This window comes from Macrosteles quadrilineatus, unplaced genomic scaffold (genome assembly GCF_028750875.1).
Source record: "Macrosteles quadrilineatus isolate MER2022 unplaced genomic scaffold, UCM_ALF_1.0 Scaffold_1__1_contigs__length_201487025, whole genome shotgun sequence".
In the NCBI taxonomy this organism is placed as follows: Eukaryota; Metazoa; Arthropoda; class Insecta; order Hemiptera; family Cicadellidae; genus Macrosteles; species Macrosteles quadrilineatus.
In genome coordinates, this window is record NW_026542594.1 from 188,040,497 (window position 1) to 188,061,197 (window position 20,701).

General features: G+C 35.9%; 2 protein-coding genes across 2 annotated transcripts in view; one reads left to right on the forward strand and one right to left on the reverse strand.

Annotated features, from left to right (window-relative positions):
* LOC129003361 (regulator of G-protein signaling 7-like) overlaps positions 1-20,701 on the reverse strand; it is a 131,988-nt gene that overhangs the window by 78,817 nt on the left and 32,470 nt on the right. Inside the window, exon 3 of the mRNA XM_054431656.1 lies at positions 10,994-11,135. Coding sequence (XP_054287631.1) covers positions 10,994-11,038 — 45 coding nt within the window. The 5' untranslated portion in view covers positions 11,039-11,135. The remainder of the gene's footprint in view (positions 1-10,993; positions 11,136-20,701) is intronic.
* Positions 15,640-20,641, forward strand: LOC128992292 (uncharacterized). Its single transcript, XM_054415791.1, has 3 exons — positions 15,640-15,746; positions 19,254-19,414; positions 20,434-20,641. Exons 1-3 carry the CDS (start codon positions 15,716-15,718, stop codon positions 20,611-20,613), a joined length of 372 nt encoding a protein of 123 aa, XP_054271766.1. The 5' UTR covers positions 15,640-15,715; the 3' UTR covers positions 20,614-20,641.

The following is a 20,701-nucleotide window of genomic DNA, read 5'->3' on the forward strand; positions in this document are numbered from 1 at the left end:
AGGTTTCGGGATTAACACACTACTCAGAGATTAACTTCCTCATCCACTACTAAATCTCTAGCAACACTGGACTCAGTTGTTGTAGCTAACCAACTAAACACTTCACTGATGTTAATGTTGTACAGAGTTGGGTGGAGGTTTCAGGATAAACACACAGCTTAGAGATTAACTTCCTCGTCCCCTACTAAATCTCTAGCAACACTAAACTCAGTTGTTGTAGCGAACCAACTAAACACTTCACTGATGTTAATGTTGTACAGTGTTGGGAGGAGGTTTCAGGATAAACACACAGCTTAGAGATTAACTTCCTCGTCCACGACTAAATCTCTAGCAACACTGGACTTAGTTGTTGTAGCTAACTATCTAAACACTTAACTTATGAAATATTGTACAGTGTTGGGAGGAGGTTTAAGGATGAACACACAGCTTAGAGATTAACTTCCTCGTCCACGACTAAATCTCTAGCAACACTGGACTTAGTTGTTGTAGCTAACTATCTAAACACTTAACTTATGTAATATTGTACAGTGTTGGGTGGAGGTTTCAGGATAAACACACAGCTTAGAGATTAACTTCCTCGTCCACGACTAAATCTCTAGCAACACTGGACTTAGTTGTTGTAGCTAACTATCTAAACACTTAACTTATGAAATATTGTACAGTGTTGGGAGGAGGTTTAAGGATGAACACACAGCTTAGAGATTAACTTCCTTGTCCACTACTAAATCTCTAGCAACACTGGACTTAGTTGTTGTAGCTAACTATCTAAACACTTAACTAATGCAATATTGTACAGTGTTGGGAGGAGGTTTAAGGATGAACACACAGCTTAGAGATTAACTTCCTTGTCCACTACTAAATCTCTAGCAACACTGGACTTAGTTGTTGTAGCTAACTATCTAATCACTTAACTAATGCAATATTGTACAGTGTTGGGAGGAGGTTTAAGGATAAACACACAGCTTAGAGATTAACTTCCTTGTCCACTACTAAATCTCTAGCAACACTGGACTTAGTTGTTGTAGCTAACTATCTAAACACTTAACTTATGAAATATTGTACAGTGTTGGGAGGAGGTTTAAGGATGAACACACAGCTTAGAGATTAACTTCCTTGTCCACTACTAAATCTCTAGCAACACTGCGCTCAGTTTGTTGTAGCTAACCAACAAAACACTTCACTGATGTTAATGTTGTACAGTGTTGGGTGGTGGTTTAAGGATGAACACACAGCTTAGAGATTAACTTCCTTGTCCACTACTAAATCTCTAGCAACACTGGACTTAGTTGTTGTAGCTAACTATCTAAACACTTAACTTATGAAATATTGTACAGTGTTGGGAGGAGGTTTAAGGATAAACACACAGCTTAGAGATTAACTTCCTTGTCCACTACTAAATCTCTAGCAACACTGCGCTCAGTTTGTTGTAGCTAACCAACAAAACACTTCACTGATGTTAATGTTGTACAGTGTTGGGTGGTGGTTTCAGGATAAACACACAGCTTAGAGATTAACTTCCTCGTCCACGACTAAATCTCTAGCAACACTGGACTTAGTTGTTGTAGCTAACTATCTAAACACTTAACTTATGAAATATTGTACAGTGTTGGGAGGAGGTTTAAGGATAAACACACAGCTTAGAGATTAACTTCCTTGTCCACTACTAAATCTCTAGCAACACTGCGCTCAGTTTGTTGTAGCTAACCAACAAAACACTTCACTGATGTTAATGTTGTACAGTGTTGGGTGGTGGTTTCAGGATAAACACACAGCTTAGAGATTAACTTCCTCCACGACTAAATCTCTAGCAACACTGGACTCAGTTGTTGTAGCTAACCAACTAAACACTTCACTGATGTTAATGTTGTACAGTGTTGGTTGGAGGTTTCAGGATAAACACACAGCTTAGAGATTAACTTCCTCGTCCGCTACTAAATCTCTAGCAACACTGGACTCAGTTGTTGTAGCTAACCAACTAAACACTTCACTGATGTTAATATTGCACAGTGTTTGAAGGAGGTTTAAGGATAAACACACAGCTTAGAGATTAACTTCCTCGTCCACGACTAAATCTCTAGCAACACTGGGCTCATTTGTTGTAGCTAACCAACTAAACACTTCACTGATGTTAATATTGCACAGTGTTTGAAGGAGGTTTAAGGATAAACACACAGCTTAGAGATTAACTTCCTCGTCCACTACTAAATCTCTAGCAACACTGGACTCAGTTGTTGTAGCTAACCAACTAAACACTTCACTGATGTTAATGTTGTACAGTGTTGGGAGGAGGTTTCAGGATAAACACACAGCTTAGAGATTAACTTCCTCGTCCACTACTAAATCTCTAGCAACACTGGGATCAGTTGTTGTAGCTAACCAACTAAACACTTCACTGATGTTAATGTTGTACAGTGTTGGGAGGAGGTTTCAGGATAAACACACAGCTTAGAGATTAACTTCCTTGTCCACTACTAAATCTCTAACAACACTGGGCTCATTTGTTGTAGCTAACTATCATTACACTTAACTTATGTAATATTGTACAGTGTTGGGAGGAGGTTTCAGGATAAACACACAGCTTAGAGATTAACTTTATCGTCCACGACTAAATCTCTAGAAAAACTGGGCTCAGTTGTTGTAGCTAACTATCATTACACTTAACTTATGTAATATTGTACAGTGTTGGGAGGAGGTTTCAGGATAAACACACAGCTTAGAGATTAACTTTATCGTCCACTACTAAATCTCTAGAAAAACTGGGCTCAGTTGTTGTAGCTAACTATCATTACACTTAACTTATGTAATATTGTACAGTGTTGGGAGGAGGTTTCAGGATAAACACACAGCTTAGAGATTAACTTCCTCGTCCACGACTAAATCTCTAGCAACACTGGGCTCAGTTATTGTTGCTAACAAACTAACGACTTTAATTATGTTAATGGTGTACAATTTTGGGATGAGAATTCAAGATAAACACACTGCTCAAAGATTATATTTAATGCTAGTCTACTGTGAGTAGGTAGTGATTTTCTTTAAAGTGTGGGTGGCGAATGAATTTGAAACATGAATTATTTTCGCCCTACTCGAATTATGGCACGTATAATATATTAAAATCTTCCATATTATCCATTTAACTGTATAGCAAAACATGGTTTCGATTTCAAGGTATCGTTTCACTACAACATTAATTTGTGCCATTTTCTTTCAGTGTTTCGGTGGATACAGTCCTGTAGCACGTAATTTCGTATTTTTTTCGGATTTATATTGCATAAACAAGAACTTGTACGAACTTTGTAAGGGTATAATTAAACCATTGTTATTATCATATTGTGCGGGGACACAAAAGGCGTTTGTCGCCGTTGGGAGTTGTACTGTCAATAATTCAAGCAACTATCGACCCGCATTTAGACATTACTTTGTATCGTGCCCTTCTGTCTCCTTGAGTTTATTTATTTACCTTTGTAGTGTCCGGCTGAGTAATTGTGTAGCTTTTCAAATATGTTGTTGCAAAAAGCAAAGTGGTGGAAAATATACTTTATACTTTCTTATGAAATGGCGACCATACAATGTAGGTATTTTAAGCCAAGTATGAATGGAGATGAGTGTAGGATGAGTGGCGCGATCTTGTAGTCTTGTTAGTGACTAAGGCCGACATTCCTTAGACACAGCTGTTAATTAATAGCCCAAGCAGCTAATGGCAACTAAGGGACCTACAGTTTATAGTGGAATCCGAACCACATTTTTGCCTTGGTATATACGAATTGGTCTAATTATCAGGATAGTACTGCGGATAGTCGTAGTACGGTACAGTACTCACTAGTTCGGACGTTAATCCACACTGGGGAGTATCGCATCCACAGTGCATGCCTATAAATATCCACAATTCGTGACCTCCTATAGTAGCTGGATTACAGGACGACGCCACCCGTCCCAGTAATGTTTGTGAGTATGACGGAAATTAAACTCGTTTACTCTTTTGCTGAAATATTACAAGAATGTTTAGTTTGAGAAAAGAACATTAGTACTGTTTTGGCCTCATAAATCTTTCTGACCATAAAACGCACTTTTGGCCTATTTAAGATCTAAATATTACGTTAAAATATGGGTAGAAAACGTTTAAAAACGTCCGAATATCTTAAATATAAAATGTATATGTGTTATAGAGCAAAATAAAAACTTTAATTACTACACCACTACTATAACGAGACAAAAATTTCTGTTCCATTCCCAATGGAAGTACAATTTAAAAATATTAAAATGAAATGTGTTTATGGTTCTTTTGTTATTTACAATTCAACAATTGAAAGTTACCTACACATAAAAAGGAGTGTTTAAGCATCTCTTTGCTAGTAAACCTAAATATTATAAATGGTTGGTTTGTAAGAGAAGTTTGACCACAAAAGCGCACATCAAGTTTTAACCGAAGAACTCTCACAGCTAAAGAAACGTGTTGGTTGAAAGTTGAAATATTCCTGCCTCCTTTGTAAACTTGTCGTCGCTCTAGAGACGATTTATAGTTGATTTATAAGATGAATTTTACAATTTCTGACTTATGGGTTCATGAATATTGATCCTAACAAGATGTCAAATCATATATATACGAATAGACGTACTATTCAAGAATACTAGGTAAAGTTCTTGAAATACTGGTATGAAAATATTTATACAGTACCAGCTCTATATTTTTTCATAAAAAGAATAAAGGACGACTACATTTCAAGATGAAATATATAACTTTAATTTAAGTATCTGTTAAAAAATAGCTTTGAACAGCTATGAATCTTGTCACAATCTTACAAAATTGCCAAAACAACAGCAAATCAGACTGACGCCTAAGGTAAACATAGAACCCTATCACATAGAACATAACAAACATATCACATAGAACAATTCCGTGTAAAATCGGTAGTTTTTTTACTGTATACGATTGGTTAAATAATTTTTCATATTTTATCTTTCAACACATTGATAAAAAACAAACACGACTAATCTGATAAAAATGCAGTTAGTGCAACAAACGATGGAAAATATTGAGGATAAAAAGATTTACGTATACATGAAGGGAAGATTAAACAACAAAGATGTTTAGGCCCAGCTTTAGTTCACCACAAAAACACAGAAAGCTTAACTCGATGCGTCGTCACCTCAGCAAAGGCTTTGGGAGTTTGTCTGCTTTGATTATTTATTTTACTCAGTTTTAGTCCATAGAGTTTAGAATTCAACGCTGACACATGAAGGAACGTGAAGAAGAATAACTAACGATGATTGTTGTAGTAACGAAATGACAGCTTTGTTACTGACTAAGATCAGCTGGTTATTTAGGCACGTCAAAGATAACTGGATCCAGTTTCGAAACAAAAAAAGTTTTTGAGTTTGAATTGAACTGGCAAACTTCTGATTGTCAGGTGAGCTCTATGCACTAAGCTTTCTTAACATTATCAAGGATTTATTGTTGTCAAACCTCTTATTATTAACCGTGTAGAGTAAAAATGAAATGGATTTCGGACTTTTTAACAAATATTGTGTCAGGCCGTACTAAGACTATTTTGAAACTGAACCCTGAAACCTCCTTATCTTTGGTCTTTAGGTATTTAATAAAGTATCTGGTAAAATATTACAACGCCCCACAAAATAAACATTTGTAGCGTTGCTGACGATTTCCTTTACGTTTTCTAAGCACTTTAAATACAAAATCCCTTAAAGCCATAACTTTAGTATCGTCATTTAGTCTATCCTACAAAAAAAAAAAAAAAAAAAATCTAAAGACTATATCGTTTGTAATACTGATAACAATATTTCTGATTTCTAAACTTCCCAGGTAAAAAAAAAACTTCCTATAGTTTCATGTCATATTTTCGCATTACAACTCTTGTTCAACATAAGGGACCGTTTAAACGTTATTTTGAACATAACAAAATAGGTCAAGCACACACCAGTTTTAGCTGTTAAAACTTGCCCGTTTTTCTAGAAAATAAACGTCATATTTAACGTTTTCGAGATCATTGACAATCAAGGACATGCAATACTGAAACTTTTCCCATTTACAGTTGCGCTAGAGTTGTATTGGCAGTCAGGCCTTTGTTTTGTGCCCATTCCCCCATATATCACGTAGAATAGCGACCGTTGCATTGGAATGATATGTGTTTTAGTTTGAATGCTTTAAATAGGTATATAACGTTTTGAGAACAGTTTATTTTCACTATGGAACACTTTGAAACGAACAAGAACGTTAGAGATAGATTTGGTCACTAAGTGATAGGAACAAATTGTTTGTATAAATTACTGTAGTCCGTTCAAAAGATTTTAGCATTTTAAGGGAAAGTTCCCCCACTACTTTTTTTCCTAATGTATATGTTGCAGCTACGTTATGGCAAACACCAGCTGTTGCGAAATTGTTTATAGTAGGATTAAGTGGAGGGGATAGATTTCTTCCCCCTAAAACCTCCTAAATTGGGAAGTTTGTTAAGTATTTTTACCACAGTAGTTGTGTACATTTATACAAGTGTGTGTAGTTCAATATTAGTAAAAATTCTTACATTTTTGTGATATATTTTAGGACATAAAATAAAATTATCAACGTGAGTTTTTAAGCAAACATTTCCCATACAGGTAGAACTCCCTTTTGGTTTAACTGTAATAGCTATTTACCTTACAAGTGTAGTAAGAGCGTTTTTACATCACGCAGGTGAATGTTGTGCAACGAGCGGAAGCGAGTTGCATAATTTACCTAAGTGATGTAAACACGCTCTTGCGTAACGCGTGACGTACAAGATTTTACCTGACCCGACAATATAGAAGGTTACGAACAATATTTTTCATGATCCATTTCACTCATCCTCTAACAGTAACGTTCATTTACAAACAAAAGTTAGGTTAGGAAAATTCTCAAAAAAATAACAATAAAATTCAAGCGAACAGCTGATTTCTAGCGTTGAACGTAGTTGGCTCCATAGAGGTATAATTTTTAAGTAAAGCACTCAATGTTTTTTAAATGGGTTTCATTACCTCACTGAGTGAGTTTTTTTTCAACTTTACATCACGTAAAGAATCAAGTAAAGAAGTTGTATACATCACGCTTGGGATAGGGAAGTTTAACATGGCGGGTTAGGTAAAATATATTAAATAGGAACACAATAGAAATGAGTGTTAATGTTTGTATTTGACAGGAGTGTTATTTACAATACAAACAACGGAATGCAATTTACAATCAGCTGTTGTCAATAACAGCCGGAATAATTAATTAGTGAATAAGTAGTGACTAGTGGGCTATTATCAATTTAAAACAGGGGTTTTAAATAAATGTAGGTACTGTTTAACTAGTGTTAAATTAATACAGAAATAATAGTTTTAGTGAAAAAATATTAAATAGAAATCTTACAGTCCCGTTAAAAATCTACATTTAATTTCTAGGTCTTTGGTGTGGACAGCATACAATGATAAGCGATATCTTGGTATAAATCCATTGTCTATTCATCATGGATTTGTACTTCATGTCAATGCCATTGGTGTGGACATTATACAGTGATAAGGACTATCAATAACAATACCTCCATTGTCTAACCTCCAGCTCCATCATGGATTTGTACTTCATGTCAAGGCCATTGGTGTGGACATTATACAGTGATAAGGGCTATCAATAACAATACATCCATTGTCTAGCCTCCAGCTCCATTATAGATTTGTACTTCATGTCAAGGCCATTGGTGTGGACATTATACAGTGATAAGGACTATCAATAACAATACCTCCATTGTCTAACCTCCAGCTCCATCATGGATTTGTACTTCATGTCAAGGCCATTGGTGTGGACATTATACAGTGATAAGGACTATCAATAACAATACCTCCATTGTCTAACCTCCAGCTCCATCATGGATTTGTACTTCATGTCAAGGCCATTGGTGTGGACATTATACAGTGATAAGGACTATCAATAACAATACCTCCATTGTCTAACCTCCAGCTCCATTATAGATTTGTACTTCATGTCAATGCCATTGGTGTGGACATTATACAGTGATAAGGGCTATCAATAACAATACCTCCATTGTCTAACCTCCAGCTCCATTATAGATTTGTACTTCATGTCAATGCCATTGGTGTGGACATTATACAGTGATAAGGACTATCAATAACAATACCTCCATTGTCTAACCTCCAGCTCCATCATGGATTTGTACTTCATGTCAAGGCCATTGGTGTGGACATTATACAGTGATAAGGACTATCAATAACAATACCTCCATTGTCTAACCTCCAGCTCCATTATAGATTTGTACTTCATGTCAATGCCATTGGTGTGGACATTATACAGTGATAAGGACTATCAATAACAATACCTCCATTGTCTAACCTCCAGCTCCATCATGGATTTGTACTTCATGTCAAGGCCATTGGTGTGGACATTATACAGTGATAAGGACTATCAATAACAATACCTCCATTGTCTAACCTCCAGCTCCATCATGGATTTGTACTTCATGTCAAGGCCATTGGTGTGGACATTATACAGTGATAAGGGCTATCAATAACAATACCTCCATTGTCTAACCTCCAGCTCCATCATGGATTTGTACTTCATGTCAAGGCCATTGGTGTGGACATTATACAGTGATAAGGGCTATCAATAACAATACCTCCATTGTCTAACCTCCAGCTCCATCATGGATTTGTACTTCATGTCAAGGCCATTGGTGTGGACATTATACAGTGATAAGGGCTATCAATAACAATACATCCATTGTCTAGCCTCCAGCTCCATTATAGATTTGTACTTCATGTCAAGGCCATTGGTGTGGACATTATACAGTGATAAGGGCTATCAATAACAATACATCCATTGTCTAACCTCCAGCTCCATTATAGATTTGTACTTCATGTCAAGGCCATTGGTGTGGACATTATACAGTGATAAGGGCTATCAATAACAATACATCCATTGTCTAGCCTCCAGCTCCATTATAGATTTGTACTTCATGTCAAGGCCATTGGTGTGGACATTATACAGTGATAAGGGCTATCAATAACAATACATCCATTGTCTAGCCTCCAGCTCCATTATAGATTTGTACTTCATGTCAAGGCCATTGGTGTGGACATTATACAGTGATAAGGGCTATCAATAACAATACATCCATTGTCTAGCCTCCAGCTCCATTATAGATTTGTACTTCATGTCAAGGCCATTGGTGTGGACATTATACAGTGATAAGGGCTATCAATAACAATACATCCATTGTCTAACCTCCAGCTCCATTATAGATTTGTACTTCATGTCAAGGCCATTGGTGTGGACATTATACAGTGATAAGGGCTATCAATAACAATACCTCCATTGTCTAACCTCCAGCTCCATTATAGATTTGTACTTCATGTCAATGCCATTGGTGTGGACATTATACAGTGATAAGGACTATCAATAACAATACCTCCATTGTCTAACCTCCAGCTCCATCATGGATTTGTACTTCATGTCAAGGCCATTGGTGTGGACATTATACAGTGATAAGGACTATCAATAACAATACCTCCATTGTCTAACCTCCAGCTCCATTATAGATTTGTACTTCATGTCAATGCCATTGGTGTGGACATTATACAGTGATAAGGGCTATCAATAACAATACCTCCATTGTCTAACCTCCAGCTCCATTATTGATTCGTACTTCATGTCAACGACATTGGTATGGACATTGTACAGTGATAAGGGCTATCAATAACAATACCTCCATTTTCTAACCTCCAGCTCCATTATAGATTTGTACTTCATGTCAAGGTCATTGGTGTGGACATTATACGGTGATAAGGGCTATCAATAACAATACCTCCATTGTCTAACCTCCAGCTCCATTATTGATTCGTACTTCATGTCAATGACATTGGTGTGGACATTATACAGTGATAAGGGCTATCAATAACAATACCTCCATTGTCTAACCTCCAGCTCCATTATAGAATTGTACTTCATGTCAATGCCATTGGTGTGGACATTATACAGTGATAAGGGCTATCAATAACAATACCTCCATTGTCTAACCTCCAGCTCCATTATAGATTTGTACTTCATGTCAATGCCACTGGTGTGGACATTATACAGTGATAAGGGCTATCAATAACAATACCTCCATTGTCTAACCTCCAGCTCCATTATAGATTTGTACTTCATGTCAATGCCACTGGTGTGGACATTATACGGTGATAAGGGCTATCAATAACAATACCTCCATTGTCTAACCTCCAGCTCCATTATAGATTTGTACTTCATGTCAATGCCATTGGTGTGGACATTATACAGTGATAAGGGCTATCAATAACAACACCTCAATGTCCAGTCTCCTGCTTCAGTATGGATGCATGCTTTATTTCAAGGTATATCTTGAGCATACATAATTTACACTATAAACAGCTAAATTCTAAAGTTTCGAAAATGTTTAACACATGTTCACTAAATCTCCATAAACGAAGAGAAACATATCCAGAGATGTTTCCACCAAGCAGTGAGGAAACGAATTTAACATATGTAAATGAATTAGAATAAGCTTTACAATGAAATGGTCTTGTCGTTTTGTGAAATTATTCCATTTCCAATCGTAACATTAACGTTTGCATTAAATATTGCTAATCTGTCGAGCTCTCGACACAGACGTACTCAAGTAGGATTGTAGGATTGTAGGGGACAAATTGATGAATGAGTGAAGTTCTTTGCGCCTCTGAGGACAAACTAATTGGGATTCATTAATCTCCAAACGATCCCCGATTGCAGTGGTTTGCAACTTTGGTTGATCCATTAGTATTACACTGTCATATGAAACTTTTTCTCCATTCTACTGAGATACTAAACAGGTTATTACCACATGTGGATAGTTTATTAAATTCTCTCTAAAAAAACAATATAGTTTTAAATTTAAAATACATATACAAATAGAATGATAGAAAACGATGCAATGTAGCCAAATCTTAGGTAGTAGAGATAGTTGTATGTAGCTGTACTGACCTTGTCAAATGCAAGAGGCCGATGAGCGCGGTCGGCGGGCTCCATGGCGGTTCGGGGCTGGCCAGGGGTCGGGCCTAACCGAACTCCATAGGGCTCTGTCCCCGCCCCATCCTCCGCGCTCTCTCTCACCCGCGCATTTGATCTGAAACAGAGGACAAAACTGTAGAAACTGTCAAGAGAAGCACCACTAAGAATTATGAGAAAGTGCTAGGAAAAGGTAAACTGTATTAGGAGTCACTGGATTTTCCATGGGACCAGGATGGGGATTGCAGTGGAGAGCCTCTTGTATGGGATATGCTGAGAGGAATGAGGAGGGATATGCTGAGGGGCCACCAACCTCTTTAAAAAAAAAAAAAAAAAAAAAATAGATTTCAAAATATGGTTTGAATGGAAGGGAATTTGAATTCCCTGAGGATTCCCACAAGATCCCGGGATATGCTGCAGAGTTCAAGAAGACGGTCGAGGAACAATCGTAATGAAAATCTCAAATTTCGTTAAGGATCAGGAATTTGTTAAGTTTTAGGGAATTGTCCCTGTTCTGGGAGTTTGCAGTTAACTGTAAATAGCTGCCTTGCAATGAAATTAAAACAAGCATGCCTTTCAAAAGAGAAAAAATTACTAGGCACGCCACCCATTTGGAATCTGTATTGAAAATTACTTAGGTTGAAATATTGGTTTTATTAGTCCAATATAAAGTCATATAATTAGTTATAGAACCTAACCATGTTGTTATAGATAGGGAGGATTCAAAACTTTTGAAATAACACGAAGAAAGAAAATAACTCAATATTGATGTATTACGGTCCCTCTACTAACTCAATTTTTTTTTGCAGCATTTTTATATTTGCTCCCCAGTTATGATGGGCCACGAGAAGAACTATTAGGTAACACGACTCACTTGGAATCTGCATTAAAAATACTTAGGTTGAAAATTTTACATTAGTCTAATATAGATTCATCAAATTAACAATAGACACTGGTAACGTGTTTATAGATAGGGAGGATTAAACAAATTTGAAATCACTAACACGAAGAGAACAACTCAAAATTTAAGTACTACGTTCTTACCACCTTCTAAAAACCTATTTTTTGTATTCGCTTCATGGTTACGATGCACACGATTTCAATATAAAACATAAACATTAGGAGAATTAGTTTGGCGAGCCTGGATTTAGAGAGAGGCGAAGAAGTATTTATTGAGAGGATTTCACTGAAGCAGATTGTAATCCCTGGAGAAGGGATTTCTGCTAACACATTAGAGTCTGGTAATTACCTTTGGTGAATGTTGCATTCGATTTCACAACAGAAACCGTATGTCTCCTCTAATGACATATCTCAAGCCTGGTTTACACGGGTAGAGTTGTTGGTAGTGTAGAGTTTATAGTAGAGCTACTTTCTTGTCCACTCTACCGATTTTAAGCAAGCGACTAGAGTGTTGATGATAGTTTGTGAACTGTTTTTTCCACCTTCATTCCCAAAATGAGTGTTATAAACCAGTTACAATACAGTGTCACTCTACCAGAAACTCTACTCTACTGCCGCGGATCACATTTACACAAGTATAGTGTGCAGGAGAGTGACAATTTTGCTAGTGGTGGGGGAAGTAGAGTAGAGCTACTATGCCACATGTTGCTAGTAACTCTACTCTACTACCTACTATCTACTATACTAGCTACTAGGCGCTAGTGGGTGTTTACACGGGTAGAGTTACTCTACTAGAAACTCTACTCTACCCACAACTCTACCAGTGTAAACCAGGCTTCACTGTTGAACACTGTATAAATAGCTGGGTTGTAATACTCGCAAAGTAATTAAACGGTCGCCAGTTTGTTCTTGAGAAAACTCAGTAGCTTTTTAATGGACCCAGCTGTCCCATAACATTGGGCAAATACATTTTCATTACTGAGAAACAGCTGATCTGAGAAGTCAGTAAACATAGAGAAGTAATATCTTACTTCCCAAGCTACACAGATTTTACTATATTCTGGCACCATAATCATATTCAGTTCGAATTACGCATAAAATTGTGTTTCGTTGTCTTAAATAATTGAATTTAACTATTGAAACTAAAAATCTTGAATATATTTAAACGGTTTCCAACGTGGGATTTTAAATTTAAGCATAGTGTTAAGCATTAGAAAAAAAGTAAAAAAATAGAACATTTTTAAGGTTAATTTTTACCTGTGGTACATCCAATTTTTCTTGTTGACTGGTTTTCAACCAAGAGTAATTCATTTTTAGGCACATAATCCTTATACCATGCAGTCGGTTAATATGAATATGAGGTTGTAATAACATTAAGGATTTGTACATTGAGGGAAGAACAATTCGGTATTTTTGGACCTGGTGATACATTTAGCTAACTTGATACCAGATTAAAATTATCTACTATTTTGACTCTTTGCGTACAAGGTAATTACAGATATAACAGCGTTGGCGAGTAGGCTAAGGAGAAGGATTGTAGATACTTCAGTTAATCAATAATTTATTAATTGTTGTTCTGGTATTAGAGTTGCATATTCTTATGATTCAAAGCAAAGAGACACCTAACAACCGGATTTGTGTAAAAAATGTCACATTATTATATACTATGAAATTAATAACAAACTTGTGATTAGTAGAAAAATACGTAAACAGTTGAATTTTTCGCTTGTATTTTTATAAGTGCGTATTGAGTTTGTAATACAGAAACGACAAACCTGAAACCCATATTTCATTACCTGCTTTATCATTCAAGATGCGCCTGTATTTAGTGAGATGCAATATAGAGGCTGCTATTGTATTGCATGGAATATAATGTAGGCAATATAATGTAGGCAATATAATGTAGGGAATATTATGTAGTGAATATTATGTAGGGAATATTATGTAGGGAATATTATGTAGGGAATATAATGTAGGGGATATTATGTAGGGAATATTATGTAGGGAACATATGTAGGGAATATTATGTAGGGAATATTATGTAGGGAATATTATGTAGGGAATATAATGTAGGGAATATATGTAGGGAATATATGTAGGGAATATTATGTAGGGAATATATGTAGGGAATATTATGTAGTGAATATTATGTAGGGAATATTATGTAGGGAATATTATGTAGGGAATATAATGTAGGGGATATTATGTAGGGAATATTATGTAGGGAATATTATGTAGGGAACATATGTAGGGAATATTATGTAGGGAATATTATGTAGGGAATATTATGTAGGGGATATTATGTAGGGAATATTATGTAGGGAATATAATGTAGGGAATATTATGTAGGGAGTATAATGTAGGGAATATATGTAGGGAATATATGTAGGGAATATATGTAGGGAATATTATGTAGGGAATATAATGTGGTATAATGTAGGTTTCGGTTTCCAATAAAATAGTAGTGAAAAGTAGTTTTAAAAATACTTGAGCTTTTGCAAATATTTCTTGATAATAGCCGAGCTAGGAATCCAATATTAAGATTGTGCTGGAGAAAAAACACACAGTAAGCTACAAACTACAACAATTTCCTAATTTATTTACAATTAAAACAAAGCAGACCTAAACGTGCTTTGAAATATTTTACATTAATTTATAGGTTTTATGCTACAAATAGTAAAATAAACGGTTTCAGTAAACCGACACATACTTTCTCCCTTTAGCTTGTCAATAACGTTTAAAATGGGTGAGTAAGGGAGTAACTTTTATAATTTATTGGGAAAAATTGCAAAAACTGCAATAACTTTAGAACGGAAACTTTTACAGCTTTGTAGGTTAATTTATATTAGACTAACACGGACCATGACATACTAAATTTTAATCAAAATCGTTCGGACCGTTATGGTAAAATCTGATTATTCCTCATGGAAAATCACCATTAAAAATGAAATTTTAAAAGTGTTTTAAACGCCTACAGTTCTATTTACTTTAACACTACAAGTTGAACTTACTTTTGGAATAAGCCGAATGCAATATTCCCCTGAAAATATGATTTTTTGTCCTAGGACGCTAGGCACGAGCCTGGGATTGTTTTTCACATTGCTTCAGGCTAGAACTAGGGGTTACGGCAATATTACTTAGATAAAATCCATTGGTGATTTTGCGGGGTTTGAACCCGGGACCCCAGGAACCGGAGTCCCGCGCTCTAGCCACTAGACCAGCTCGCTCCCCCCTGAATATATGATGGAAACCCTTAATTAGGAAACATAATGTTGACTCGGAATTCCTGTAAACATATTTCAGCTCAGGTATTTATAATGTGAAATATACTCTGCTCTTACATCTAAAATTGTTGAGGTGTAGGACCAAATCACTGGAACAATTCATCACAGCTCAACTACAGTTTTAAAATACTGAACAATAAAATGTTACATCATCCCACGAGTTCAGAGGCTATAAATATGGATGTGAATGGTATAAAATGTTTATCGCAAACATAGTACTTCACAAAAGAATAATGAAACGAACTGAAACCAAACTAGCTCACGTACACAGTAAATCAGTTGTATGCGATATTTCTATCGATTGCCCCAGTTTAAGGAATTTATCTACCAAATGTTGCAAGGGGGGGAATTAATTTTCTTTTTCCTTCACCACTGTCGTCGCCTGTTTTTTACACATGGCGTTACTCTATGATCTTAAAACGTTGAAACATCTGATCGGAAACCAAAACAATTCTAGGTTAAAGATTTATGTCAAGTGTTCAAAATTTTAGTTAACTTAATTTGTAAAGTAAAAATGCTCTCGACACTATCTTCAAACATATTCAGTAAGTTTTGTATTTACCAATTGTAGTATAATTTGTTTATCGGGGTTTTATATGTTAGATAAACGTTAGGCTTTAAAGACACTGGCAATTTGATAAGTTTCACCTTTTACTTTTTAAAGAACATTTCAAGCCTTACTTTAATATACGATATCAGAAAGAAATTTACGTATTTTCATTTTAACAATGACTTTTATAATGATTAATCAATGGGAATAACCCTACAAATGAAGAATTTGGCCAATTAATGTGGGCGAGCCTAGTACACAGATGGACCAATGGAGGAAGTGGAAAATTATTACCCTAAATATATCTTGAAATAATAAGTTTATTAAGTTTGTCTGCAGAAATTGGATTTACGAGAGGGAATCCTAAATGTGGTTTATAATCTGAATCAAAGCTCCAAAACAATCAAATGAAAAAGGAAATACTAAAAAACTGAAGGAATATACTTTCCCCCTGTAATTTCATCCCCATTGAGTGGTTTCCCTTTAGACAGCCTGTGTATCAAATTGCTGTTTTACACCTTATCAAACAGTAACCCAAACTGTGGAGCCTGCAATTTTCTCAACGCAATTAGATAGCAGTACCTATATTGCATCACGCTGAATACAGGCGCGTCTTCAATCTGCCAAGGAAGCTATGTGAAATATGGGGTCTCTAGTTCCGACGAAACTAAACTCTTAGGATTCATAAAGTGACAGAATTGAAGAGTTGGAAATTATCTTATAATGGTTTAGCTTTATAATTCTTCTTAAAGAATTGTTTAGGTTTTTTTTTACAAATTGCACAATTATTAGCTATTTGTCTCTGCATTCGTCTTTCCTAGTGAGGACACATGGAATATTCATGATAATATTGTCTACTCAAAGGAGGTTTTATTTTTTTTTTTATAAGGCCTATTATATCACATAAGATTTTAATACTACAATAAAATATTTCTTAAGTTCATTCCACGTGAAGCTTTGAGGCAAATTAATAATTTCACTAAGTGTCATTGTAATACTACAATTGAGAGAATAATATTTGTTCTTTCATCCCCATTAAGATACTTTTCATCAACTCATTTAGCAAATTTGAGTTGAATCTCGAGCAAAATATACTTCTGATGCAATTTCTGTTTGTAAGGAATAACATAAGGAATAATTTACTGTAATTAAAGGATAGTTACTGCTCGAAAATCGTCTAATTTGGTTACTATTGGTAATTATCTTCTGATAATGTTAGTACTGTGGATAGTTTATCCTACGATGGAGACATTATGTTGTTTTAAAACAAATCAAAGACTACTCGGTTTCTGGAACCAGCTACTAAAAATACCGCTGTAAAAGACCGCTATCTGGGAGGCCCCGAGTTCAGTTATTTGTTACGCCGTAATCCGGTTGGCGATACCAACCGTACCACGTAAAAATACCCTTACTGTCTAGAAATAAATCCACTCAATCACGGACACATTTCTTTACCTTCGAAAACTCCCACTTGGATACCAAATCCTATCAAACGATTTGTGTATTGTTTCATCTTAAATTATTTGAATCTGGTAGGTAAATTGCATTTCCAGAAATAGAAGATAATGCAATAACATACAGGGCAAGTTTTAAATGAGTTCCCCCCTACTTTTTTCTACATTTCTTAAGATATAAACTCCGGACTACGTCAGATCATTGTAGAGTAGTAAGTACTTCATTTTGACTGGGTATACATTTTTGGCCGCCATATTGGATCCGCCATATTGGATACAACATTTTTTTTTCAAATGTAAAGGTAGGGTTGTGACCCATTGTTTTAAGCTACTTTTTTATGCTGAATACGATGCTGCAATCCGTTTAAAAAAATCTTGACCCATTCTAAAGTTATGAGAACTTTTTATAACATTATTTTTAGCCCATTTTAACATTGTGCATTTAGAAACTAAGAACATAATCGCAAAATAGTGCTAGATAAAGATCCAATATGGCGGATCCAAGATGGCGGCCAAAAATGTATACCCAGTCAAAATGAAGTACTTACTACTCTACAATGATCTGACGTAGTCCGGAGTTGATATCTTAAGAAATGTAGAAAAAAGTAGGGGGGGAACTCATTTAAAACTCACCCTGTATAATACAATCAAATGCAAAGCGTATGATCAATTCAATCTGCAATCGCCAGGTGAGATTTCTAGCCAGAGTAGTAAGAACGTGTCGACGCACACAACACTCTGGAGTAATGTAGTTCACAAGGACGCGATTTATTATACTGTCTACCTTCGTACTGTTTGTCGTCTCTAGGCGATTCTACACTCTATAAAATAACTCGCAGGAGAATTTAGTGGGAAAATGTATTTAGAGGTAAAGAATTTAATAAGTTCTTAATCAGCTTACGTGTTGTTAATTTTACGAAAAGTACATATGAATACGTATAATAATGCTGGAAAGATATATTTAAACTTATACTGTTTTAACAAGACGAGAAACATATAAATGGTGGTGGTGATAAATTGAAATTGGAAAAATGAACACTCCAATCATCAGGCCAAATAGGGTTTGTAAAAACCAAATGACACGATTGCATTTCGTCTTGAACCGAATCTAGATTTCCTAGGAAGGGAATATGCTTTGATAAATCAAAGAAATAATTTGAACTGAAAATCGAAGAGTCAAATGGATACAATTGAATAAACAATCATAACTAACCGCACAACTATCAAAACTATTATTATACTACTAAATCTATAAACACACACTATATACTACTCACTTGGTAAAGTTTAAACATAAACCGTAAAAAGATTACAGCTTAAAGTGTCATTGACGTTTGATATTTGCAAATAAATCAACCAAACGCAATTTAAAGAAATAAGGTAAGCCCTTAACCCTCGATGTGATACAAAGTCTTAGGATATAGTCTGTGTGATGGAACTTATCTCCTGAACCATCGTCTTCCTGGGACTGGCCCGGGCTTTTAACAATACTTGTATACTTACTTACTTGTATACTTGAATTCTCCATCTTTGCCTGATCTAGTCTGAAAGATTGCGTCATAATTTATAAGAAATAAATAAAACTATATACAATATTTACAAAAACCATAGGCTACTTTAAAATTGCCGTTTAACGGTTGGTATGTTGGACACTATCTTACGAGTGGTTCATCCCCAAGTTCTTTAGGGAGTACAGCGGCCTATTTACTAATATCCCTTTCAGCATCTTCTTGAAGGAGGGTGCATCTCCCGAATCCGGGTAGGCAGAGTATTAAAGAGTTTAATAGCTGAACGAGGATAGCAAATCAATGTACAACTGAGATGGCAGCGGGGGGAAAGTCGATACTTTGGGCCATCCTAGTACTCATGCACCTCCTCTCTCCTAATGTGAACCCTTGAATTGTCCTTTAGTAGGGCCAGGATATCAAGCACGTACTGTATACTGTGAGTACCCCTAGATCCTTGAAGATTGGTCGGTCAGTCCCCAAGACGGGTCAACAGACAGGTTCCACAACACAGACTATAATCAATATTGTGTTTGTGTACAGAAGGCCTACGCGGCGCTGCAGTTGGGGGAACCTCTCTGGAACGTCTCTCCGAAGTAATCGGTCGTAGCATTTCTGCAAGATCCGGTTCGATACCACCTTCCGGAACTTACACATACCGCCTGAACTTGGACCCCTTCCCACTGGATAAGGTGGACGTCCAGGTAAGCATGAGTGGAGACCCACAGTCTCTTTCGATCGATATATAGTTACATGGGGAAATGAACGAGTTTAAACTATTGGAAGCCTTGAATTAAGTGTGTAGTCAATGTTTTAATGTTTACAGTCAAGATAACAATACTATGGGGAAAAAACCACACAGTTAATATACAGGGTGTTTTTTTTAAACTTGCATCTTTATTTATGTAAAAACCGCAATAGATAGAAATATGCAGTTTGCGGGAATCATCTATTGACGTAGGGGGTGCAATTTTTTTAATTCAACGTTACATTCACATTCCCTCCACCTTCCCCCCCTGCCCCCAACTTAATTTTTTTAATAGCAAGGTACCCCTCGTGACATATAAAATGAAAGAGCATGAAAAAAGAAAATGTTTGGTGAAAAAAATTGAAAATCGGCTCATGAATTTGTGAGATTATCATCCCCTCCTTTCCCCTACCCATAACTTTTTTTGTTAATAGCAAGGTACCCCTTGTGACATATCAAATTAAAAATAAATTTCACCAAACATTTTCTTTTTTCATGCTCTTTCATTTGATATGTCATAAGGGGTACCTTGCTATTAAAAAAAAAATAAGTTTGGGGGAGGGAGGGGGGGAATATCTCAAAAATTTATGAACCGATTTTCAATGTTTTTTCATCAAACATTTTCTTTTTTCATGCTCTTTCATTTGATATGTCACAAGGGGTACCTTGCTATTAAAACAATTAAGTTGTTTGCAGGGGGGAAAGGGGGGGAATGTGAATGTAACGTTGAATTCAAAAAAATTGCACCCCCTACGTCAATAGATGATTCCCGCAAACTGCATATTTCTATCTATTGCGGTTTTTACATTAATAAAGATGCAAGTTTTTAAAAAAAAACACCCTATATTGTGACAGGTATGGGCCATCTCAAGTTAAACGGACATTTAAGAAAGGCTGTGTGTGATTAAATGCATTCAAATTTTCAACTAACCAAAATGTTAATGTGGTAAATAGGCAAGTCTTCCATTCCCGCAGGTGGTAAACGACGAGATCGTGGTCCAAGGCAAGATAGAGCAGAAGTCAGGACGAGACAGTTGGACCCACCAGTTCGATCTGAGACACAAGATGCCTTCCGAAGTGGACAACCTGAGTGTTGAATCGAAAATTGAAAATGGACAACTTGTGGTGACCGCCAAGCTGAAAGACGTGGTGTAATGGGGAAATAAATGTGTCGAGAACAAAACTTGGGTTTAGTTTTATTGTGTAATTTTTGGTTGTATTTTACTTCCTTAAAGGTATATCT